At 40.0% G+C, this 24,636-nt stretch overlaps 5 protein-coding genes across 7 annotated transcripts; 2 read left to right on the forward strand and 3 right to left on the reverse strand.

The window, feature by feature from the left end:
* Positions 1 to 647: 647 nt before the first annotated feature.
* LOC114746223 (uncharacterized) lies at positions 648 to 2,369 on the forward strand. The gene is made up of 3 exons (XM_028934446.1): positions 648 to 1,245; positions 1,329 to 1,529; positions 1,613 to 2,369. Exons 1-3 carry the CDS (start codon positions 952 to 954, stop codon positions 2,033 to 2,035), a joined length of 918 nt encoding a protein of 305 aa, XP_028790279.1. The 5' UTR covers positions 648 to 951; the 3' UTR covers positions 2,036 to 2,369.
* Positions 2,027 to 18,475, forward strand: LOC114746226 (mitochondrial import inner membrane translocase subunit TIM23-2-like). The gene is made up of 3 exons (XM_028934449.1): positions 2,027 to 2,039; positions 14,189 to 14,193; positions 17,714 to 18,475. The coding sequence occupies exon 3, from the start codon at positions 17,766 to 17,768 to the stop codon at positions 18,309 to 18,311; it is 546 nt and encodes a 181-aa protein (XP_028790282.1). The 5' UTR covers positions 2,027 to 2,039; positions 14,189 to 14,193; positions 17,714 to 17,765; the 3' UTR covers positions 18,312 to 18,475.
* Positions 2,678 to 8,334, reverse strand: LOC114746220 (serine/threonine-protein kinase Nek2). Of its 2 annotated transcripts, none has more exons than XM_028934442.1 (15): positions 7,998 to 8,334; positions 6,909 to 7,014; positions 6,707 to 6,773; positions 6,474 to 6,539; positions 6,100 to 6,146; positions 5,931 to 5,976; positions 5,722 to 5,802; positions 5,573 to 5,615; positions 5,418 to 5,467; positions 5,228 to 5,309; positions 5,085 to 5,134; positions 4,552 to 4,625; positions 4,226 to 4,277; positions 3,608 to 4,054; positions 2,678 to 3,479 (listed from the first exon to the last, which is right to left on the reverse strand). In XM_028934442.1, the coding sequence occupies exons 2-15, from the start codon at positions 6,992 to 6,994 to the stop codon at positions 2,853 to 2,855; spliced, it is 1,818 nt and encodes a 605-aa protein (XP_028790275.1). In that variant the 5' UTR covers positions 6,995 to 7,014; positions 7,998 to 8,334; the 3' UTR covers positions 2,678 to 2,852. The 2 variants fall into 2 exon arrangements, with proteins under 2 accessions (XP_028790275.1, XP_028790274.1); XM_028934441.1 differs by having other exon boundaries at positions 6,909 to 7,019.
* LOC114746221 (trihelix transcription factor GTL2) lies at positions 13,383 to 15,772 on the reverse strand. Its single transcript, XM_028934443.1, has 2 exons — positions 15,367 to 15,772; positions 13,383 to 14,759 (listed from the first exon to the last, which is right to left on the reverse strand). The coding sequence occupies exons 1-2, from the start codon at positions 15,765 to 15,767 to the stop codon at positions 13,442 to 13,444; spliced, it is 1,719 nt and encodes a 572-aa protein (XP_028790276.1). The 5' UTR covers positions 15,768 to 15,772; the 3' UTR covers positions 13,383 to 13,441.
* A 358-nt stretch (positions 18,476 to 18,833) lies between the features above and the next one.
* Positions 18,834 to 22,322, reverse strand: LOC114746222 (protein NDL1). 2 transcript variants are annotated; one of them, XM_028934445.1, is made up of 11 exons: positions 21,963 to 22,322; positions 21,735 to 21,834; positions 21,486 to 21,583; positions 20,886 to 20,974; positions 20,451 to 20,511; positions 20,280 to 20,366; positions 20,051 to 20,128; positions 19,914 to 19,970; positions 19,709 to 19,764; positions 19,492 to 19,624; positions 18,834 to 19,335 (listed from the first exon to the last, which is right to left on the reverse strand). In XM_028934445.1, the coding sequence occupies exons 1-11, from the start codon at positions 22,020 to 22,022 to the stop codon at positions 19,105 to 19,107; spliced, it is 1,050 nt and encodes a 349-aa protein (XP_028790278.1). In that variant the 5' UTR covers positions 22,023 to 22,322; the 3' UTR covers positions 18,834 to 19,104. The 2 variants fall into 2 exon arrangements, with proteins under 2 accessions (XP_028790278.1, XP_028790277.1); XM_028934444.1 differs by having other exon boundaries at positions 19,492 to 19,627; positions 21,963 to 22,320.
* Between the last annotated feature and the right edge of the window lie 2,314 nt (positions 22,323 to 24,636).

A 24,636-nucleotide genomic window follows, 5' to 3' on the forward strand; every position in this document is an offset into this window, starting at 1 on the left:
ATGAGATCAAAGTCAGACACGTATATTAGTATTTTATCGTTCGTTCATGTTCAAACAGTAACTTCTAGAAAGTCGAAATTGGACTGAAGAAACCCCTCCTGCTTCATTGGCATTTCTTGCTTTGAACTTGAAATATCTTTTCTTTTAAGTATATGATAGTTAGATGATTATTTTTATTTTATATTCTGTTTGTATAGAAATTTTAAAAAATAAAATAAAATTTTAACAATAAAATATCATAAAAGGTGGGTGGTCAAAATTTAAAAGGAGCAGTCCACGAAATGAGCACGGAATCTAATTTTTGTCTTGTTTACCACGGCATACCAGAGACCAGGTCAATGTGTTGGTGGAAATTTAAAAGCGGCGACAATTTCAAATTAAAATAAACAAAGCTGATTCTTGCAATAAAATGCGTCTAGAGCGGGTACTGTTTGTTTATAGTTCAAGTTATTTTGTCAGTTTTAGTATAGAGATATTGATGATTCTGTTATCTGAATGCTGAGTTGATTTGGTGAATTAGGTGGGGGCTTTAACTGCGTATCCAGTTGCTGCGCAGGGGCCCTTGGGGACTTGAGCACAAGGGAAGGGAACATTAGCTCTGATTCACCACGACTTTCAAGTTTGAACCACTTCCTGATAACAAAATAAAGGACCTTTTAATTTTATAACCGACTTGTAAATGATGAGCAGTGTACTTGAAATTCAGATGAGCCGGTTGAGGAAATGCTCTTCCATATGACATTAAAAAAGCTTCCAAATCCAACGGAATGGCAAGTGGCTCTATCAGGGGAAAACATTGCAGGCCGAAACCATTAATAATAATTATACTGGACAAGCAGAAGAGTAACAAGAGTATATATTGTATGTATGTAAATATATGACCAGGAAGTTAAGCACCTGCATTCAAGTGTTTTGAAACAGAACGAAATCCTGTAAGAGAGGTTGGTGTAAATGGGGAAGGCGAGCAGGTGGATCAGGAACTTGCTGATAGGAAAGAAGGAAGAGAAGTACAAGCAGATTGACGGAGGAGGGCAGAGGGAGAGCCACAGCCCCAAAGTGAAGCGTAGATGGAGCTTCGGAAGAAAATCAGTAAAGGTAGCAGAGCAGAGATTGCCGTTATCTTTTGATTTAACTGAAGCTGCCAAGCTCCAAATACGGGCCATCCTCCAATCCCTTCCTCTCCCTCCTCCTCACATCCAAAACGCCGCCGCTACCAAGATTCAGGCTGCTTTCCGCACTTATTTGGTACCATTATGATTCCCGTATTTTCATGTTGTGGCTTTGCTTGCATTCTAGAATATTCTCACATACAAGTTTTGATTTCTCAGGCAAGAAAAGCACTGCATGCTCTGAGGGGACTGGTGAAGTTGCAGGCGTTAGTGAGAGGTCACCTTGTCAGGAAGCAAACAACCACCGCACTGCGCGGCATGCACGCCTTGATAACCATTCAAGTTAGAACCCGAATCCACAGAATTCTGACGGCTCAACAATCCACCCTTCTCGACAAAAGTCACGTACGAGAATGTATAGTGAGTTCTCCTCACACCATTCTGCTTAGCTTTCGAGATGAATTAATTTAATTCTAAAGGAATTCCCGGAGTTGTTTATGCAGGAATCGAAGGATATGAATCTGAGAGAATCGTTAGGAGTTTTAAGAAGCAGAAGTGCCCGTCTAGACGGTCCACCTCGTAAGAGCACAGAGCATGATGCCCGGACGCTGAGTTCAAAGCATCTTTCGCTTTCGAAGCGACACCGTCAATGCTCAGCACCAAACAGCCCGGCAGACTACTCGGCTATGTCTGGATTAAATCCAACAGAGAGCTCATCCACTTCCCTGCGTCATCAACAATCATATTCACGCGAACCAAATTACATGACAAGAACAGAGTCATCGCGGGCCAAAGCTCGGTCCGAGAGTGAACCAAAACAACGCCCCAAACGTGGGATCAGGCGCATTGACAAGCCTATAGAGCCATTGGATGGTCGAACGCAGAGTTCATTCTCGGTTCATAACAAGGCGAGGAATTCAATTTGAAGGGCTAGTGATGTCTTGGAAGAATGGTTGGTTGGTACTTGGTGGCTTCTGTCGGAGTTTTCAAATGTTAGTTGTGGTGTAGCACTTTCGGGACATGCCCTAGTCCTGCTCCGTATCATCACCAACCTATTATTTGGCGCAAAAATGTAGTGGTGAAGCAAAATCACGAATGGTCTGCTGCATGCCAGATGGAATGGGTAATCCGTAACCCAAGCATCACAAAAGCAGCAGAATGCCATAAAGTTGGGAGAACCAAATTTTTAAATTGTAGTGACTAGAGAGCAAACTCTCTTCTTGTAATTGGAGCTTTCCTCTTTCGTTTTGTTAATTGATCCTCACATTCGGTATAAACCACTACGTATAAGGGTTCATCACGCTGCGAGTGATTTTCAAAACTAATTAAAGGAAAAAAAACTAAGACGGTAGGGTCAATTTTGATGCAACATTAGTACGGCCTTCAATTTTATTTCATAAATGATGGCTCTTTTCTTCCCGTTCGAGCAAAGGACAGCGAAACGGAGCACGGAATTCGGAAATATTAGACAGTTTTTTTTTTCCCCAAAAAAATGAAGTCAGTCGGGAATTATATTAATATCATGAAGACATCAGTTTCGTCCTCAATTTTCAGATTGTGACCTCAGCTTAACATGATTCGGTAAGTGGGGAAAACTATATGCCGAATCTTGACAGTCTACAAAATTAGCAGCAATCTAATTCCCAACATTCTACGAAAAGCGGAAAAGAAAATTTCGTACTCTACAAAGGGGTTACGAGTTAGAATTTTCAAGTACAGCGGTTTAAACTTTAAAAGGATTCCTCATGGTTGAGTGTTTTCTTTGAAGCTTTTACTCAACCAGATAGCAGTTTCACGTGGAGAGACCTTCCCAGGTCCAAAGGGTTTCAACAACACCCCAAGTTCTCCATACCTTTCTTGTTGTAGCAGCCTCGCACTAAATTCGAGCAACCCTTCTAAGGCTTCAGCTCTTTGTTGGTACGATGAAGTGTCAAAATGCCGGCGGTGCCAGTCTAAAGAGGTATGGCTTGACGCACCGGCAGTTGCATTTTGATCAGAGGACCCACTTTTCACCTCATCTTTTTCCTGATACACGTTGCATTTGGTTCCCTGCGAAGCATCCGTCAAACTAGGCCTGACAGCAGCTCTATCAGACACCTGAACGGTGCATTTATCTTTCATGATTGAACGATCACCAAAAGGCGGCGAGACTGAGGAACCCTGTGCAGAGGTTGATGAAGTTCTGCTAATGGGAAACAGTAGACCCTCATATGATGCTAATGGGAATTCAGCTATCCTGTCAATGCGGGGGGAGTTGACTGAAATATGAGGTGATTTTTCGTGGCCAAGAACAGCACCTCTTTTGGGCAATGGAAATGATGCTCTGCGAGTCGTATGGAGAGATTTTCTGGCACTGTGTGGGATATGGTGCTGCAAGCAATCATTTAATTAAGTCAAAAAGAAACCTCGTATAATATAGCATTAGCATCCATTAAGACAACATCCCCCTCCTCCCTCAGCCCAAGAAAAAACACCAGAAAACTTCCATTATGTCTTACCAGCTCACGATTCTTTGAGAACTCCATTTGTTTCTTAGGGCTGGCCAAAGCTTTTGACGATGTTGATCTTGGAGTTCTGGAAACGCGTGAGTTCCTGGCAACACCTGGCTTACGGATTTTGTTCATTTCAGGGCTATCCCCAACACATAATTCTGCTAACCGGTGATTCAAATGGTCTGGAGTACAATCTATTTCTAGGGTAGAGCCTACAGAATCTAGCTCAGCTTCAGATATGCTAGGATTCAAAGTCCGGTCGTTTTTAAAAGAATTCCGCTTATCCCTGTAGGTGGAAATAGCATCATCTCCTGCCTCCACGAATCTAGTTTTCTTCGTGTATTTGGAGTCTGGCCAATGGGCTGGGAGTGTACTTCGTCTGGGGTTATTGATTTTAAGATGGATCTTGAGAACATAAGGCTGAAGATGAGGGTGTCCAAGTAGCTCTGCGGCCTGCCACCACAAATACACTTCAAATGAAAAAATGGTTCCGCGTAACAGGTTGAGTCTGTCTGCAACTACTCGAGTGAATATTGCATCAACCAGAAGCACACAGTTGATCAATGACAAATTTGTACATAGAATTATTATATAGGTCAGAAGACAACGAGAGAATATACATACACTAGGTCTAAGCTCTGGATTTTTCCGCAGCATGCTTTTAATAAGACCACGACTGCCAAGAGGAAATAAAAATATGATCAGATCAACAGTATCATCCATAATATAAACATTGCTTTATATTATTTTACATAAAACCCACGTTCAACGGTCTTTAACTAACCGACAGTAGGTATTATTGGGCAACTTTGGCAGCTAGGTTCATGGGAATGCTATCTATGCCAATGCAAGACTTGCAAATGTGATTTGCCACAGGCAAAATTAACCAAAATAATTATAATTTTTTTTAACCAAAATAACTATAATTGATGATGAAAATAAAATCTTACAATGCACCAGAATACTTTGTTGGCAGTGGGGCCACTATGGACTTGTTAATCTTGTTTATCAGTGCTTGTATATCCTGCTCAATGAAATTAAAATAAAAAAAAAATATCAAAGATGCAATTTAGAATTCTACAAGTCTTCCAGTGATCAAAGCCATGCACAAAGTTGCGTGCTCATAACTCATAGTGAAAATAAGCTAAAGTGGTCAATAATCTACCAAATTCTAAAACACCAAATTCGGCAGAGAGAAACTAAGTTAAAAATAGCACTGAGCATTTCTTGGGAAAAAAAAAAAAAAACCAAAAACTCGAGTTCAGTCTTCAGTTCACAGAACAAAAAATTTGTTGACAGAGTAATATAACAAAAGTTTCAGCCGATTAATTTCATATAACACTTGGTCAAGAAAAATTTTCATAACAACAAAATAAACTGAATTATTTTCTAAAGTAGCAGCGATGATAGCGTTAAACAAGCTCCGAAAAGACAAGCTAGAGACAAAAAAAACCTTTTTAACCAAAGGAAAAACAAAACTTACAAATGCTTTAAAAGCAGGCTTATGTGCTGTCATTTCATATATACAACATCCTGGACGGCAGATTTTAGAGGTCATTAATACGTAGTTAACAAGACAATAAGAAATTTAACAGAGAAATAATTACATAATTTGCAGATGCTTACCCAAAGACCAAATATCTGATTTAGAACCATAAGGAATATCAGCAAGGAGCTCAGGGCACATGTAGCTAGGTGTTCCCACGACCTAAGTCAACAGAATAAAAAGAAAATCATTCTTATCATTAACGATGCTACGTCAAGCCAACGTTACGATCAGAAGCATAACTCAATTTATATCTTAAAAATATCTTACAGAAGAAGCAAGATCATCTGAAGTCAACATCTTAGCAAGTCCAAAATCGCCTGCTTCATCATTAAGTCATTGTAAGCAAGATCACGATGTTCATTTTCTTGCCCAAAAACAAAAAATAGTAGTCTTCTTGGCTGAGAAACAACATAACAACTTACCAAGGCGTATGTCTCGATCTTTTGTCAAAAATATATTTGAACACTGATCAGTACCAAGTGATTTTTTTCCCAATTAGTATACAGCTTTCAAGAATTAGGAAGCAAATGATATCACTACTGCTAATTAAAACAAGATAACTGCAGCTAACCTTGACATCCCGGTGAAGAATATGGTTCATGTGCAAGTAGTCAAGTGCCATAAGAAGTTGAACAAGCCACTTGCAAAGTTTCTGCAGACAGAGAATACTTCAAGACACACACATGCTAACTGATATTCCAGACCATTTTCTCATACGAGAGAAAAATTTAAATGGGTATATATTGCAAATTCAGCGGGGACAAACCAAATTAGCATTACCTCCTCTGGAAAAAGAATTCCATTTGCTTTTTTGATAGCTTCCGCCCTGTAATTAAATCCATGTCGGTGTTAATAACACTGACAACACTACAATTTACAAAAGCCACCAAATAGGAGAAAGAACTATGAACTGCAAATAAGAAGAAATTTAAAAACAAAAAGGACTTACATATCTCCACCCTCACAGTAACCTATAATAATGCACACATAGCAACCCTGAGAAGCGGATCATCAATATCAAACAACACAAAGCGGTTGCCATTAGTTTTTGCAATACAAGCCCTAATAATAAATAAAGCACAAAAACTTATCATAGAAGAAAATAAATAAATAAATCAATAATAGTTGCAGTTAGTGTAGCGTAAGATAATACAAACAAGAGTATTAATCGGCTATTTCATATAACACTTGGATTTCCAACCATTATTATTGATTAATCTTCAACAGTACTACATCAAAGGAACACAACAAACAACATATTCAGGGTTAGTTTAGCTAAGATAAGATCAAGAGTTAAATTTCTTGAATTTACCAAGAGATTACCTTCTCTACCCATGAATCTTTATACTCCACGATAAATGGATTTCTGAATTTAGAGATTAGCTCCATCTACAAAGGCAAAGAACCGAGATGTAAGAAACATCCCAATCATATTCACATCAAAAATTCAAACTGCTCTTATGTGAAACTGATTTTTAAGCCCTTAGTGTCTTCAGAATAGACAGCCCAAAATGCTTTAGTTAATTCATTTGTTAAAATCATTATCCAGCACTAACCTCCTGGTGCGCAGATCTACGAGATCGCTCAGTTTGGCGTGCCAAGCGAATCTTCTTCAGAACATATCTGCATAAAAGGAAAAAGAAAACAGCACTTTCAGCAATGCATTATGGCATTGGCGTTGCATGATTATAATAGTTTAAAGTAGTAATTACAGAAACAAATTAAAAAAAAAAAAACCAATGCAGGTTTCTTTCTCACTTCTTCTTCTCGTGCTTATGCCTCACAAGAAGAGCAGAACCAAAAGCACCTTTTCCAATTTGCTCGAGTATTTCATATTGCTCCATGAGTTCAACAAGAGATTAACCTTCCCTAGGAGCAGACCAAATCTAGCAAGTTAGGTCCTTATGAAAAGGCAAAATGGGGAAATAGTTAAACGATAATTGAACATCAAAACAACAACAATCGAAAAAATCGGATGAAGTCAATAATGGTTCTAAGTGACCTTTTTTCCTCTCTCTGTAGTTTATACTCTCTCAGGATATAAGAAAAGAGAATTGCAATGCAGTAGTGATTATTCACAAAGCTGAATCCAGCACACAGTTATCTGCGATAAAAATATTAGGAGGGAAAAACAAGCAGAAGTGGCATTTTAAATGTTCAATCAAACAGCGAGTGCTGACGAGGAAATACAGCGAGCCTATAAAGCTCGCCAGTAACTACAATACAAATGCATTCCGCCAAAAAAAAAAAAAGGTAACTAAAACGCAATATACAGCAACGTTAGGATGACGTGGTCTATGAAAAAAACTGACACTGGATCACATCAAGTTAACCACGAAAGTTCAGGCATCGGGGGGCAAAACTCTAAACGATACTTTAGCAATGTATTCTGAATTTGACCAAAGGGGCAAAAATAGTAATTGGAGAGAATAATGGTGGAAAATGGATGCCGCGTTCGACCAGCAGATGCATGACGAAGCACCGGCCATAGAACTCTGACAAACAAATTGGGGGTAGCAAGATCAAAAAGCATGCCATGCTTCGTTTCCTATATTTGTTCCAAACAGGCTAACAATACCGAAAATGCGATTAAGGCATTGCAAAAATGCAAAGTAAGAAAGCAGTCTGTAACAGACAAAGAGTGTCGCAAAGTCAGATATAGGAGAAAGGAGTAAAATCGAAGTAAATCGAAGTAAGCACTCAAGTTCAACTGTGAAAATAGCAAATACAAGAACCAAACAGGAATCGAGATAGTGGGAAAATATGTATGAAAGAGTGATATAAGGGCGTAAAATCAGGAGTAGGTTGAAGTTCAAGCAAGAGAAAAATAGGGAAGACAGAATGCACCTGAGTATTGTAAGAAGTGAAACAGATCGAGGGGATTCAAAGCGAGCGGAGAAGAGAAGAAGCTGAGAATGAGAGCTGTGAGTGTGACATTGGTGGAAGAGCTGGAAAACGACAACGCTGTTGAGGAAGCATGAGAGGAAGAAGCAGCAGCAGCAGCAGAGGAGGAAGCAGCAGAAGAAGCTCCGCCATTGTCGTTGGGAGTAAGAAAAGGACAGAGAGAGAAAGAGAGAGGGAGCGGGGGTTATGGTGTGAGATTATTATAATAATATAGTTTAAGAGAGCAAGGGATTGGGAGAGGGGAGGCCCGCGAGAGATAGTCGCAGTTAGATGTGGAACATGAAGGTTTCAGAGCGTAGGGAAAAAGAAATGAATATGATGGGTCAACATGGAAGTGAAATACTGATTACTACGCCCTCTAAAAATATGTTGTTATTTTATGGGGGTGCTGTGTCGAAAGAAGCAGAAAGTAAAAGAACGGGAGGTGGGGGTGTCCACACTCGACACCTTCTGAGATCGACTTTATTGGGCTCTGTTTCAGTTTCATTTCTTTTTTGTCGTTCTCTCCCCTTACCCCGCTAATCTCTCGAGCCTTCCCCAAAAACCCCCCAAAAAAAAATGTAGCTCTAGGGACCCGCTTCTCTCATCTCCAAAAATTTCTTCTGGCTCATTCTCTTTTCTCCTAATCAGGGGGAAAAAAGGCCAGGCAAATCATTCCGAGCGTTAGACATCCATTGTGCTGCTCTTATAACCCTTGTCAAAAAATTGCAGAGTGAACTGAATTGCTGCACCAGCAGGCATAGGGATGTTTGGGAATTCGGACCACCCAAGAGTATTTTTTTAAAGAAAAAAAATTTATAAAATGAGATAAATTTCTTCACGTATTAATTTTGTATACCGTAAAAATATTTTTAAAATTATAATTTGATAACTATCCTAACAACTCCCAGAGATTCAATAACTCAACATAAGCACTCCCCATATTGTTGAGGGTACAAAGTTTAATATAAAAATTAGTTTGACATTTAATTTAATTTTAAATGTGAGATTTTGATTTATTTTGTCTTTAATATTTATCTATTTTATTCTAATATAGTTCTTATAGTGATTGCACATGTTAAAAATTTAATTGAATAGTAGTTCTAGCTAATATATTTGCTTAACAAATGTATTATAAGAAAGACAGCACATGTTTATTATACAAATAACTAACTTTACAAGAATTTTTAATCTACTCAAATTAGTCAACTAATTTTTAGATTAAATACCGGAGCTAGTATAATAAAATGTTTGTTTCGAATTATCCTTGAGAATAAAACACGTTCAGATAGTTATTTTTTGTTATCATTGCCACTACGATTTAGTGATGAAATAGAAAAACCAGTGCTCAAAACACACCTCCTCCGATAATCTTTTTTTTTTTTTACTTATATATATATATATATATATATATATATATATATACACAAGCATCGAAGCAATGCAAATTTATGTTATTTTGCAAGAGCAAGTTCTACATGGTTAATGTGACGTATTTAATATGCTTTTTTAAATTAAATTGGAATAAGTGGATTTTGAAGTATTGAGAGTATTATTAATAGAAAAAAGGGTTGATTATGTCAGACGAACAGTAAGACTGTAACTACTAATGTTATCAACATAAAGCATAGGAAAACCCAATAAGTCGCAACACTCACAGTGATTAACAATATGAATGAATCATTTTAAGTTGAGCTCGAGGCTAATATGCAGCAGAGCTGAAAATAGGAGATGGGATAATTTTATGTTATAAAATTGATATTTAAATCCGACACCAATAAATTTAAAAAAAATGGTTTTGAGTTTGGGATAGCACAAGAATTAATAAACGTTGAATAAAGATGATACTCCTCCGGTGCTTAATATAGGACCAAATTGTTGAGTTGGTTTTGGTTCTAAATATAAGACCAATTTATTATATTTATCACGTTTCTCTAAATTACTCCTATGGATACTCCCTCAATCATAACCAAGTAGAAGAGGAGGAGAGGGTATTAAGAAAGATAATTATGGTGTTTTAGGAAAAACATGTCATATTTCTTATAATTAACTAATTCACCTAACTTCCTTAATCTAATCAAATTAATTAAATGGGTTTTATATTAAGGACCGGAGGAGTAGTATTTAACGCCCAGATTCTTCCCATTCATTTTAGAATAGAAGGGAGAAAGATAAGACGAAAAAGAGGCATGTATGTGCAGAGGATGAACTGGCTTTGTCACTCGTGGTCTTAAGTTGAAATTGCATCGTTTGCACACAGTTCCAATAATTCACATTTAAAATATTTGACGGATGATTTGTAAATAAATAAATAAATAAATAATTTAAATTCTGCATGTATTAAAATATAAAAAATATAAAAACAAATTAGGTTAAATATGAATTGTCGGACGATTGAGATGTAATAGTGATTAGCCAATACTGAGGAGGAGCACCCGCATGGCCACACGGAAACCGCATAAACATAAAGGTCCCGTTTGGTACGAAGCATTGAAAATGAGGGATTGAGATTGGAATTGTAATTAAAAAAAATCATTAAAATAATACTTAGCATGAGTAATTATTTGTTATATGGGATTAGGCAAACCCATAAAGGTGGGATTGGGGAATACCACTTCTCCCCATGGTATTCTCCAATCCCACATACATGGCTTTGGCTAATCCCATATATCAAACAATCTTTTATACTAAACACTCTTTTGATAGATTTTCTCACTTGTAATCCCAATTTCAATCCCTCATTTTCAATGCTTCCTACCAAACGCAACCAAAGGGTGGTGGTGGCGCGCAGGAAAGGGAGATGAGGAGGAGGAGGAGATATTAAAGCATTAAAGCAAAGTTTGGTGGCGCACTGAGTAGTTCTGACGCCCTTACGATAACCCACCTAACACTGTTACTGTATGTCGACTTCCATGTGTTATGTTGGATGCAAGCAATACGGTGGTTGAAACCAAAAGAGAGGTAAATTATGTCGGACTCTGCATTTTATGCGCTTCTAAATGAATGAGAACTCCCCCCCCCCCCAAAATCTTCCCGCCATATTTTCCCTCTTGCTTCCACTACAGTACTTCTCTCTCACCTCTACACGGTATTCGTATTTTCCGTTCATTTTCGCAGCAGTGGTGAAAAAGGCAAACACTTATACTAATCGCTATTGTTAATAATAGAATATAAAAGTAAAAACTTAGACATTTCCGCCCTAGATTAATTATCCAAAATCAGTTATCGTATTAAAAGGAACAGTGATGAAACAAGAAAGCAAAAGCCTGAAGTTTGACCAGGGTCACCAAAAGAAAGCAGGCGACTGGCGAGGAGGCGCAGGGGTTTGACCGCAGACGAGAAAAGGCCACGAGAACGGAAGAGTGAAGTTATAGCAACGTTGGGCATGGGGAGTGAGGAGATAGAAATTTTAAGGGCATTTCAGCAAACTCGCGTCATCATCCCTTGCTGGGATTATTTGCCCTGACCTTCTTTTTGCAGCCAAATAGGTCCCAGTCTCATAACTGCACTAACTGAGCACCCTCTCATTCCTGTGTTGGGGAAAACAGTTCAGTGGCATTACATTACATATTACTCCTAAAAATCCCAACCCCCCCGGCAAAAGAGCCTTGGTTCTGGAAAAGGGTCTCTTCGTCCGGTATTCGTTGTTGCCAGCACTGGTCAAAAGGCATTCATTTCACATAAACGCACCAAAAAGAGCATGCAAAAGTAGACCAACCTACTCTGGTCGTGAAATTGAATGATTATTTTTTGTGGTTCCTTTTTGTAGCTCGTGATATGAACAACGCCCACCTTTATGTGACCTTACACACCCATTCACTGCCACAGACAAGTTTTGATTTTTTTCGCTACGTCCCATTATGCTTGCCCATTTTCGAGAGCATACTCTCCATCTTAATCATAGTAACCATTGCAGGCCGAAACAAGGACCGTACGCATACCCACTGCCATTGACATTAGCACTCATATCCATATTGACGACGGGTATTATTACTTTTCCATAACAAGATTTACTTGTCTTCTCTGCCACTATGACAAAGCATACATAGTGATTAGTATCCGCTCTGGGGCATGCAAGGACTGTTGTTACAGGGATTAACAGACGGGTGAGCGGGGCATGTCCGGAGTCCATCCGAAGAAATTAAGCCCAGCCCAAACGGAAGAGGCCCAGTGGGCTTCCAAGCTTGCGGCCCTATTGACTCTAGGCCGTTGACGGCCGCGATGAAGTCTGACTTTAGGAAGCGAAAACGGAGAGATTTGAAACCGTGGGATGGATGATTGTGGAGCCCACAGATGCACATGCAAGCGCATGCTGCTGGCGGAATGCAGGAAGGAGCAAAAGAGCAGCACATGTGGGGCGAGAACCGCGGGGCCCGACCACAGAAAAGACAAAGTGGGACCCCCTCCCACACAAACTCATCTCCTTCATATGCGCATTCCCCTCATTAAGGACAAAATACATGTTATGTATTCAGATCCTTCACCCAATGTTTATGCTATTCAACACCCGATAAATTAAGACATGCTATGGATTAGTGACTCGACATCTCGTCTTTCTCTAACTCAATGGATGAGACAACCTTCGTGAACATCTCGGCGGTGAATCTGGTTGACTTCCACACAAAAATTTATGTACTGCCAACCCTTTCACGGTGACTATTCAATTTGCACCATCCCCTTCATTTATTAATATATATACACACACATGTATATATTCACCCAATTTTTTGCTTCGAAACAATTATATATATTCCATTTTAGAAGAGATTAATTGGACTTGATCACAACGCACTCGTTCTTCCTAGCAGTTATATTCCATTTAATGACTCCTGTAAATGCATGCTACCTGTTACGTTAAAGTCACATAAGCATTGCTAATAGTGCTCCACATTGTGTCTTATGGGAATCGACTTCAATCACGTTTGATTTATCCATCACCTGATTCCTAACGTGAATGATTAAAAAGATAAGTATTTCGCATAATCAGATCTCGTTAGTTTGATATACCTTTCTTTCATGTACCTGGCTTTGAATGGACCGTGTTATTCTTCTCTCCCTCTCTCTTTCTCGGTCCCAGTAAAAGGCTCTATACATGCCTTAAAAAGAATGTCTCCCCCTAATTCCCCCGCTGTCATTGTCCTCGTATATAATAATTAGAGCTCGCACCTGTAAACATGGTTCTCGTCCCTCAACTGTCGGTGCTCATACTGCTCGCCAAAATAATTCAAACTATTCCTCTCTGTGTGTGCTCGCGCGCGCTATATATGTTATATTAATCTATGCTGTGGAATAATGGTGGACGAAATAACAAAAGAAAGCTATAAAAAAAGTGACATTTAAACATCATATATATGTCATGAAATGGAGAAATGAATTAAATTAAAACAGATTAATCCGCATGCAAAACCTTAGGTACACTGCATCACAGTGTTGTCACCTCCGTCGAAGTGCATGACTTGATGCGAAGGGTGATTTGGTGGTGAAACCATGTTGCTTTGTGGCCCTAATTCAGATTGATCGGGAACAAGCTTTTCTTGAAAATACAAAGTAGCGAGTAGATGGAAATAAGGACAAGTCCTGGAGTCACGCGATCTCTTCTTGTTAATATCCCTAGTTTTTCTAAAGTACTTGTTTATGTTCTCCCATTTCTCCTTGCACCTCTTCGCACTTCTCTTGTATCCCATGTCTGACATCCCCTGTGAGATTCTTTCCCACAGTGGAGCCTTGATTCCCTCCTTGTCTTCATTAATATTATTGTTATTCAGACTGCACCTCAGGTTTATTAAAGCCAACACTTCTTCCCTCGGCCATCTCCTCCCCACGTCTCCTTTCTCACTCGACGACGCCTTATATGTTGAAACGAAATTGAGACAACCAGGGTTCTTTGCAACTTGTAATCCCCCCTGGCCATGACTTGAACTAGGGTTTTCTACTGCTCTTGCTGCTCTAGAGTTCATGACGGGTAAAGCTACAGAAGTGTTTATTGTATCTTGATGGGTTGGCGATATCATTGTAAAAGAAGGTGGTGGCTCATTGTTGTCGTTATTAATCTTGACAGAAAATTGAAGGTTTTGCGAATGCAATGCGTTCGGATCTGAACTATTATTTGTTAATTTGGGAGAGCTCGCCGCGCATTTGTTCAAGAATTCTATTACTGTGGCCTGCCGATTGCCCGCCAGAGCTTGCTCGTGCGCCATCATTTCGAGCTCCTCGTTCATCCTGTCTAACTCTTGTTTCTTCCAAGCTTCTTCTCTCGCAAACTTGTCCTCATCTCTTTTCATCATATCTTCAAGAAGCTTATTGTGCATCTCCTCTTGTTGAGCCATCATCCTGCTGATAACGTTCTCACAGAAGTCCTTAAACATCTCAAATTTACCGTCTTGCTTCTTTCTCTTTCTCTCCTTTGGTTTCTCTGCCACGCAGCGTTTCGTAATGACAGGTGCTGCTGATGTGTCATGTCTTGTAGAACCCTCTTCCAATGCATGGCCTGACGTCTTTTCTTGTCCCTCCCTTGGCTCTTGCAGCTGCGGCGTCGACTTTTCTTCTGTCCCAACCTCGGCTTCAGGGTCTTGATCATCTCCTTCCTCTTGATAAAGCTCTTGTTCGAACTCACTAATAAAACAATAATTTTCGTTGTAATTAATGTGGTTCAAGTATCTGCTTTCCTCCTCATACTTCTCCTTGCATTTCTCCGCACTCTTCTTAAATCCAAACTCTGCTAGCTTCCTGCCCCCACCATAAATTAAATGTGTAAGATCCAGCACCAGCTGTATAGCATAAATCATTCATACATGTGTCTTAATTAGTTTGTACACCTATATACGGCCATAAAGATAGAGCTTGTTTGGATTGACTTATAAGTAACTTTTCAAACGTGATTTACGGAATACGAGGTAAGTATGTGAAGAGAGTTTTGTCTCGGCTTACGTAAACTTGCTTAAAAGCCCGTTTTGAACGGAGCTCCAAACAAGCCCTTAATGGCTAGACAAAATGAGTTTCTTGTAATTCCGTCCCCTTCCCAGCTCGTCGCCCTCATAATTCCCCGGAGTTTATACGGTGCTTTTCACTGTGCGAGCTAACAGCTAAGCGGACGTGCATGTATGCGTTTTGTCTACCACAAGGAACTGAGCAAAGCACATACGAATACTCGGATCGTCAAACACGAATTCCACCAGCCCATTCATGGTTTAGTTAGTTAATAATTTTGCAATTTAATTTTGGATGGTGAAATCCAAACGCGTGGAGTTTAACTGAGTTTGGAAGTTGAGAAGAAGAAACAAGGGGAAAGATATAATCAGAGCGGATGTGATCCAGTTTAAGCAAGTTAAATTACCTTGAGATATGTTCCCATGTGAGGTCTGGGAAGCAGGTTTGCATGCTAGATCTGATCCTGAATAGCGCAAGCACTTCATCGTGAGTCCAGCAGGAATTGATGAGCTCAGGTAATTGCCTCTCTCTTTCAACCTCCGAGTTCATGGACGCTCTGTCCAAGCTGTTATCCTGTTGGTGTTTGTGGGGAGGAGAAGGGGGTGGGTGGTGCGGAGGCAAGGGATAAGGATCAATGGTAGGGAAGATAGTGGTATTGGGTGTCAGAGTGGCATTAAGAGGGAAAGGCAAGTGAAGTGGAAGTGATGAGGTTGTGGGTGCCATGAACTGATGGAATTGGTCTGGGACTCCATCGAACATTTTTGTGTTGTGAGCGAGAGTTCTCTTCTTCCCTCTAACTAGGCTCATTCAACTCTCTCCTCCTGCTGCTGCTCACACCGTAAATGGGCAAAACGCTAGCTCCAACAAAACATTACAAAACACCACCCTCCCAGTATTCTCTCTCCCGCCCTCACATCTATCAAGGAATTTGTCCTTGTGTGGAAGAGGAGGGATGGCCCACCACACCCTTTTAGAAGGAACTGAGCTCACCAGTACCACCCTCCTACTCGTAGTAGTCACCTCGCAGCAATACAAACGCGGCGACATCGGACAAGTCAATATCCATCCACGTTGCAATATTGCAATTCATTTCGGCTTTTTCCTCTTTCCACCCAAAACCCGGGCTTATCCTCATCGGCCTTTCATCAGCATGATATAGGAAGTTAGCAAACATGAAAATAAATGACCATGGTTCTTCAGGCTGTGTCATAATTAATTGAGTCAAGGCATTGCGGGGAGTAAAGGGGACGCGCGCGGGGGGTGAGTGTGGGGAGGGGGAGGCGACTGGGGCGGGAAAATGATAAGAGGGAAAAAAGGCAATTAAATATACATGGTTGTCACTGGGCCATTAGAATCCTATGCAGTAGCGGATGGGATAATAAACGGCATCCAGATGGCAGGACACGTGAGATGATGCAGAGGATGGGACCAGTTACACAAGGTTGGGAATCTTCACATGCTGCAGACGAATACACTGTTATCGTACACCCTAATCACTGACCCCTTCCCCCATATAACCTACTCATGATCAGTGCCTGATGTAGGCGCTTCGGAGTTGGACCGTCCATCAGAGGCAGCGCCTGCCACGAGTGGTTTGCTTAGCAATATTCGTAGAGTGAAGATGAAGGGGGACGATCCACTCGTGCTGGGCCGTAAGTGAGGAAAAGGCGTCAATAGGAGAAGATTATGTGCAGGTGAGGTTTTATTGAGTCTGAAACAACTTGCAATGAGTCGTGGAAAGAGGCGTCCTGACTTGTGACTCCATCGGTCCCCGCTTACGTGGCCAAGTCTCATTGGGACGTTATGCAGGCCCAAATCTTAGGCAAACTCTAGCCCAGTCTTTTTTGTTCGTAACTCATAATCTCTTATACACGCGCGGCCTCCTCCTCTTATCCCCAAAAGAAAGGAACACAGAACACATCCTCCAAGACAAAGGTGTCCATAAACATCAACAACAAAAAACCGCATGCATGGCAGAGAAAAATCATGGGTATTACTTGCACAAAGGGAGGTTTCCAGTCTCGACAAATAAGCGAATTTACTAATCAAGAGAACTTAAAATCACACTTGATAAACAAATTGGCCCTGGAAGACCGAAACACTTAGCCTCAAGAACGCTTGCAGAATCTGTGGGCGCACCAAGTTTATGAATAAGAATTTTGCGAATAATAAGGAGGCCTATTGTGGTCATTCGTCTTCTCCATACAGGGGATAACCTTAACCTCGAATATATGGCTGGGGTCCGCACCCTCGTGACTTTCAATGTATCACAATTTTATGATCTTTGATTCATCTAATGCTCTCTAATTGAATTAACAAATTAATAGGTGAGGGTGGCAAATTTATGTAACCAGAACTAGTAAAAATTATTGACTTTTTAAGCCAACCATGTTTCTTTTCTTTTCTTTTCTTTTTTAGTGGGTAATTTATGGTTTCTTTTTGGTCAGGCTATCTGGTTAAGTTACTAATATGGGATTACTTTTCTATTTTCATTGGAAAAAAGGTGGCCAGTAACGCTGGCAAGGCCACATAGTAAAAATCTCGAACATACCAGCTCAAGAATAGTTTTTAAATTAATTATCTTAAAAAGAGGGAAGGGAATCGAACCACCAAGTGCCAAAACCCTTGGACTTGGAGGCGTTAAACCCTACGAACACGATGCCCAGGGGAGGAGCCTTATAGTTGACATATGTGTGTTCGCCGGCCAATTTAAGCAACGAATCCTTCAACACAGAGCCATCCACACCCTTCAAATTGCTGCTTTGTTGAATTCTTAGCTGAAATTGTGACCCGACATCTCCTGACATGGATTCAAGCAAACCAGACAAGGAGAAGACGCGGGTTTACCATCCGTATCAAGACCTCAACGTTCCGATCCAGAAACTCTACAACCTCCCTACCGCCCCAGAGCATCTCTTTCCCGAAGAGGCAGCCAGAGCCCATCGATCCTGGGGCGAAAATCTGCAGTACTACACCGGCTGCGGCTACTTGTCAGGTGCTATGTTCGGCGCCGCTAAGGGCACCGTCCAAGGCCTCAAGGCTGCTGAGCCCGGTGACTCGCTAAAGCTACGGATCAACCGCATCCTGAATTCGGGAGGTCAAACCGGCCGCAGATTCGGGAATTCGCTCGGCGTCTTGGGCTTAATCTTTGCTGGTCTAGAGAGTGGCGTTATCCATTTGAGGGGTAAGGATGATTTGTTGAACAGTGTCGTGGCAGGACTTGGTACGGGAGCGCTTTACAGGGGGGCGGCTGGACCGCGATCGGCTGCTATCGCAGGTGCGATCGGCGGAATTGCTGCGGCAACGGCAGTTGCTGGGAAGCAAGCTCTGAAGAGATATGTACCAATATGACGAGGAAGATGATACCTGAAAGGTTTGTCCTTATATGAACGCGTATGTGGAGGAAAAGAAAAGGAGCGTGAGGGTTTTAAATTCGAACGTCTTGCTTGCTTACACTCTGTTGTAGCTGAATACAATACTGCAAATTCATATTTGTTGCTGTGCGGCTGTACCAACATCTATCTTTGTCGTTTCTCCTGCAAATTTTTGTCAGTGCCAGACACAGTTACAAGTAAGATCTTGGATGTGATCGGGTGAAGTTTAGACGCAAGGCGTACTCATCATTCTTCATCTTTCAAATGTTAACTAACTCGGCTACTTCACGATATCAAAGGCCAATGAATCAACCCTTTCGTTGTCCAGGGGAAAATAAAAACAGAGAAGAAAGAAAGAAAGAAGAAGCTATTTTCAAATTTAATTAATTATTTTGTGGGCGTAATGAGCGGCACTTATTTGCATCCTGCTTGCCTGTAAACATTTTTCCCTAAAGCGCCCCTGTACGCGGATGAAACACACCATTTTGATAACAATGAGTTTAACCTCGACTTGGCCCAACCAGCCCAATGCTGATGACATTGAATGAGTTCTTCAAAGAACATACAAATTTTGCCGGTAGAAAATAATGGCAGTGTGGCCCTTCTTCAGTTGGAATAAAAATGGAAGTTGATAAGATAACCAGAAGAAAGAATGGCTTTCCAGAGGGTGACGTTACTGCCTCTAACGACACATAATTACATGTAGGTGTTAGGACCTACCAAAGAATGCGCTAAACTAGTTATCTTCTATATTATGTGCAAATCTTAGATTAGATTTCAATATTCATTCTGGTTCTGATAGGCTTGAGCTTAATCCCCAGACTCTTAGGGGAGAGGAGTTCTGGCGCTATTCGGCTAGCCGGGCTAGACCCAGTGGTTGACGACGGGCATGAAGCAAATATTGGTTCTCTGTGGTACCCAAATTCCATTAAAAATGACTCGAGCGGAATTATCATGGCATATGGTTGCTCTTCTGTCACCAATGACCCGCAAGCCTTGACCTAAAAAAATAAACACCACCGCACAATCACTTCATTTCTTTCTGTGTCTCAGTAATATTATGAAAGGTTGTGATTGGTTTTCTAATCTTTATCGTTAGAACGATATTGCTATGCAGTAACAGATCACAGTGAATGGATTACTTAGCCTTTGCCTACCTCAACAAGGGCGCAGGCCTTCTTGTCCATTTTTGCGCTCATGTGCACAGATTCAGCATGAAACGGACTACTTGCCCCCGCAAATATGAGCGTCTTACACCGCAAGTTCTTGAGACCCTCAGTGAGGTCATGCCTACTGTGTGTTAAAAGCCTTTTCTTTGTTAATAAAAGGTGTGAACAGAAAAACACGTTCCTCAAAACAACAATAACAACTTACTTATTAATGGCTAGAAGAAAACGCATGACATTCAAACTTTGCCTTTCATCCAGAAGCTGCAATCATAAATCAAAAGAAAGTCCACTTGTCAGTCAGGCCTGCTCATCCACAGGACTCTCGTTCCCAACAACTTCAATTATATTTCGATGCCAAATGCCTACGTGTATCAGTAGTTACTCAAATTGTGATATTCTGATATTCATACCCTTCGGCAAGTTAGTATCATGTCTGGCTCTGCTCCCTCCACACCGTCTCTAAGTTCCTAAAAGAAACGTACAAAAGAGATGTTACATAATGCTGCCACTCTTCCTCCCAATTTCTCCCGTAGACAAGGAAGTTTACCTTGCTGAAGTAACGCTGCAGAAGGCATTCCTTCAATAAACCACACATGCCATAGAAGTATAGTAAATTCTTTAAAACCTGCATCGTTGGAGATATAAAATTGCAGATACAACTTCAATAAACCTGTTGCGAGGATGACATTGACTTGACCTATTTCATTGCCTTAAGCTAGCTGTAAATTCCTTATGCAGTTACGTGTAACGAAGCCTAAGCTGACGAAGATTAAAACCTTATTGTAAAGCCATTCGGTCCATGAAGGTGCTCTGCAAAGAGGCGAAACAAGAATCAAGCCAAGCACCCGTTCTTTGTATTTCATCTGCCAAGAGTGGGATATTGCATGAGGATTTATTACATTAGATTACTATGAAAGAAAAGTTAGAACCAATATTTGCCAACTTACGGCAAATAGCGTGAGGACGTAAGCACCAGCTGTTATACCCAAGCATAAAACCTCTCTCAGCCTGGTACAAGAACCAGAAAGTCGTAGACTCAGATTAAAGAAAGACATAATGCAAGCGAGTATTCCAAGGAGGTACATCCATTTGCTTTTGTTGTTCAAATTACTAGGAAATATCACCTGCCAAGTGACCGCCTATCATTTGGTATCATCACTATATCAATTTGCACATATGATACCATAGAATCTTCATCTTGATGACTAGCAATCAACATATATGCTTAATCTCTTACCCTCAATTAGGCTAACATGTTAAAGGATGAAGTTGCTATAGAGATCCAAGTTTTTCCTTTCACATACAATAATGCAGTGTCCTGTGTTAAAAAACAATACCTAATGGGTGCCTATCGAGGCACAGAAAGAGCAAAGGCGACATACCCGAAGAAATCAAGCACTTCTACGACCTGGTCTGCAAGGTCATCCACACTGAGCAATGGTTCGTCCGAAGGAATCATATCAGCTCCCAGCTGCAAGGACTCTTGAGCAAATGAGAACGAGTCTATTAGATTCAGTGGACTGCCTATCACTTGGGTCATATTGTTAGATATATGAGTATACTCTAAGCTACCACAGTTTCACCCGGAGAAAAAAATTTTATGGGTAAAGGATAAATTATATTAGGAAAAAATGAAACATTTTATGTTCCATTAACCATCAAATAGGAGGCAACTATGCGCGTAACGATATACAACGCTCTTATTCTCTTTATGATCTGAAATTTACTTCATGATCAGTATTTCATCAAATCATGAGCTCCACTCCCCCAACTTTTTGACGCCCTAGCTGCGAACTCAAGCAAGCCCAGCTAATTAATGTTCAGCAAAGGTCCTCGTTAGCTACCATACACAACATGGAAGAAGGATTTATCCGATTTCTTGCATAGATTGATCTTCAAGGCTGTTTATAATAACAACTAGAAGATAAACACACACACATCAATGCCTTGAAAGAAACATTTATTAGAAACGTGATAGCGACCTCGTGCCCAGGAGCATCAATGTGATAAATGCAGAAGTTGTGAAGCAGCAAAGAAGAAGCATCTGGGCAGAAGAACAGACCCTGAAAACAGGAGATATCTGCAAAAGAAATACATGAGCCTCTTCAGGCACTAGCGAGTTAAAAGACCAACATATTGTCAACATATCCTGACTGAGTTTGAATGCGTCCAAATGATAAAACGCGGCTCAGAATATTGGGAAAAAATGAGATAGTATTGAAGATAAATACAATTGAGAGCTACGTCTGGATAAGTGATTAGAGCAGGCTTCTCTTGGTCTCCGCAAACCAATACAGAGATAGAACCTTTGCTAGTTTTCACCATGAATTGCTGAAAAACTCCAAAAGCAGAGCCATAAATGCCAGTTTTCTTATAAAACACAATGGAATCATATCATGAAGGACAAAAAAACAGAGAGGCCGAGGAAAGAATATGATTGTAGGATGTTGATGAATTACCTTTCCTCCTAAAGGTATCAAATCAATGTCAATGAAAGTAGAACGGCTTGAGTCGCCCATGACTCAGTTCTATACATACAGCAAAATCAATCGCAGAATATTATGGCGTGATATCGAAGCTCTTGTTGTTCCCGGCGTCGCTCTGTTCTTATTGTTTATAACAGTAATATTCAAATTACGGAAAGAACCTCGGAGTGGGAGTGGAATTACACAAGTGTCCTTACGTGTCGGGGAGTGATTAGTCTGTCGGAATGCGGGGTGCGGAGGGAGCTAAACAAAGTGATCGTTGGAGGGAAAAGGATGAAAGAAAGAGTGACCGTTAGAGGGGATAAAAGGGTCATTTGAGGTTGAGGATGAGAAAGAGTTGGGGGTGATGAGGAACACAGGAAGGAACAAAATAAGAAAGCGGCGAGGGGCGAGTAGGAAAAGGAAAGCAATTGCAAAGGGCAAAATGGGCTGGGCACATGCGGTGCGAGGGAAATAAATGCTAGACAATCCCCTTTCTGGCCAATTCAGCCAGCTGTCTGCCACCTGGATCCCCCATCTCAATGATAATATGCCTTTCTTCACTCATGTCCCCACCCTTGCCTTCAAATTGGAGGAAAGAATGATGGCCAACCTGGGATTATTCTGACTTCTATTTACTGACTACTCTTTCTGTTCTTAATATAGGACCTAATTGTTAAGTTGGTTTTTGTTCTAAATATAAGATATATTTCTCATATTTATCAATTTTCTCTAAATTACCCTTATAGATATTTCATCAACCATAATCAAGTAGAAGAGGGAGAGAGGATATTAAGAAAGATGATTATGGTATTTTAGAAAAAATGTGTCACTTTTCTTATAATTAACTAACTTACCTAACTTTCTTAATCTAATCAAATTAATTAAATGAGTCTTATATTAAAGACTGGAGGAGTATTATATTTATGTTTGTATTTATCGTCATTAACCATATTTATCATTAGGAGTTTTGCAATCTTCTTTAATATAAGCCCATATTTAAGGAATGATGCCCACAAACCACAATCATTCACATTAAGCAGTGAACGGCAATAAAATACGAAATACTAACTGGAATGACAAACGTATCATAGTCGAATTACATTTCATCATCCTAAAATATTCCTTTAATATATTTTGTAAATGAAACAGGCACTCCGTCAGTTATGGTGAAAATTCATGTAAAAGTTGCCCCCTTTTTGGGGGAGAAGATGAAGGCTAACGCCCTTTATTATTAGAATTGCTGAAACGTGAAGAATCAGATAAGTGAGTGTTTGTGGGTTTAAAAAATGATTTTACGATATACAAAATAAGTATGCAAGAAAAATTTCTTTTCAACTAGTATGAAAGCAATTTTTAAAAGTATTTTTGATAAATCATGTTTAGATAGAACCAAGAAAAAATCATAAAAAAATATCACTGAAATAGAAAAATTGTAAATAGGAACCTGTTATAATACTAATATGTGTTGTGACAACAATAGTATGAGTTTTAATAACAATTTTTTTGAGCTAGTCCTTATATGTAATTTGTCAATTTCAACTGTTTTTTTTTTACGATTTTCCTCAAAACCAAACTACAGTTTTAGAAATAATTTTATAGAATCCAAAATAAATATATTAAAAAAAGTATGTCTCCGCTTGCATGAAAATAATTCTATAAAATGCTTCTAGAAACTCCCAAACACTCGAAATAAATTGCAGAAAGGATTCCCAGGTGGGCGAACCAAGGTGTGCGTGTTTTCCCCCTGAGAAAGGATTTTAATTGCGAGGGATGGGGAGAAAATAAGAGATGATGACATGTTGTGAGGTGCAGGCACAGGACAGTGCTGCCCAGCACGGCACTTTCATCCGCACATCACGCCCCTCCTCACTATTCATCTATTTTCTTTAAAAAAAAAAAAGAAAAGAAAAGTTACTATGTAACATTATTTCATCTCATGGCACAATAATGGATGCTTCATTTGTCCCGTGCTTCAATATCATTGAACACATTTAAAACAATTTATAAATAGTTTTTTAATTATGATTTACTAAATATAAAACCAGTATGTAAGAAGAGTTAATTCGACTTACGTGCAACATGTCTATAAGAAATTTTCACCATTATTTCAAAGAAAGCCATAATCATCTCATTTCAAACGGGGAAATGCCTTAGATATTTCTACACGATACCCCAAAAATGCCTTTCACTTTTTGTCACCTTCTCTCTTTTCCCTTTTGTTGAATTCTTAGCTTTCCCCTGAAAAACATGTCTCCACCAGCTTATGTAGCTGTGGGCCCTCCAAACAAAACAAAGCGCGGGGTCCCAATTCCAATCATCATGACTGCTCGATCACATGCCTATCTGATCCTGTTCGTTTGTTAAATTTTTATCACTCCAACCAACGCATTGTTTGAGGCCCAAGCCCTTCATGTCCAAACTGTGCTTATTGAGTGAGCCGATTGCCCATTAACTACGCCTAATAAAAAAACAAAAAAAACAGGGGGTTGCAGCGCTAGCTGTTGGGTTTTGCATTTGATCCCTTTTCCTATGGATAAATATGATCTAATTAACTACCGGCCAGCTCTAAAATGTACTTGGACTTTTCCCCTCACAGCCCTTCTCCCATTATATCAGTCGAATAGGAATTCAGGCAACATAGAATATTCGTAAGGATTATGCATGG

This window comes from Neltuma alba, unplaced genomic scaffold, assembly GCF_004799145.2.
Source record: "Neltuma alba isolate B1F8T4 unplaced genomic scaffold, ASM479914v2 tig00004928_pilon, whole genome shotgun sequence".
Classification (NCBI taxonomy): Eukaryota; Viridiplantae; Streptophyta; class Magnoliopsida; order Fabales; family Fabaceae; genus Neltuma; species Neltuma alba.

What these genes read in the sequence shown, in the direction of transcription:
- LOC114746223 (XM_028934446.1), top strand. Translation starts at nt 952, where the DNA reads ATGGGGAAGGCGAGCAGGTGGATCAGGAACTTGCTGATAGGAAAGAAG. An exon ending in CTGCTTTCCGCACTTATTTG is followed by an intron (nt 1,246 to 1,328) that starts GTACCATTATGA and finishes TTGATTTCTCAG; the next exon opens with GCAAGAAAAGCACTGCATGC. An exon ending in GTCACGTACGAGAATGTATA is followed by an intron (nt 1,530 to 1,612) that starts GTGAGTTCTCCT and finishes TTGTTTATGCAG; the next exon opens with GAATCGAAGGATATGAATCT.
- LOC114746220 (XM_028934442.1), bottom strand. Translation starts at nt 6,994, where the DNA reads ATGGAGCAATATGAAATACTCGAGCAAATTGGAAAAGGTGCTTTTGGT. An exon ending in CATAAGCACGAGAAGAAGAA is followed by an intron (nt 6,774 to 6,908) that starts GTGAGAAAGAAA and finishes CCTTTTATGCAG; the next exon opens with ATATGTTCTGAAGAAGATTC. An exon ending in TTCTTCACCGGGATGTCAAG is followed by an intron (nt 5,616 to 5,721) that starts GTTAGCTGCAGT and finishes GGTACTGATCAG; the next exon opens with TGTTCAAATATATTTTTGAC.
- LOC114746221 (XM_028934443.1), bottom strand. Translation starts at nt 15,767, where the DNA reads ATGAGCCTAGTTAGAGGGAAGAAGAGAACTCTCGCTCACAACACAAAA. An exon ending in ACATGGGAACATATCTCAAG is followed by an intron (nt 14,760 to 15,366) that starts GTAATTTAACTT and finishes TGGTGGGGGCAG; the next exon opens with GAAGCTAGCAGAGTTTGGAT.
- LOC114746226 (XM_028934449.1), top strand. Translation starts at nt 17,766, where the DNA reads ATGGATTCAAGCAAACCAGACAAGGAGAAGACGCGGGTTTACCATCCG.
- LOC114746222 (XM_028934444.1), bottom strand. Translation starts at nt 22,022, where the DNA reads ATGGGCGACTCAAGCCGTTCTACTTTCATTGACATTGATTTGATACCT. An exon ending in TGCAGCGTTACTTCAGCAAG is followed by an intron (nt 19,971 to 20,050) that starts GTAAACTTCCTT and finishes CGTTTCTTTTAG; the next exon opens with GAACTTAGAGACGGTGTGGA. An exon ending in AGGCCTGCGCCCTTGTTGAG is followed by an intron (nt 19,336 to 19,491) that starts GTAGGCAAAGGC and finishes TTATTTTTTTAG; the next exon opens with GTCAAGGCTTGCGGGTCATT.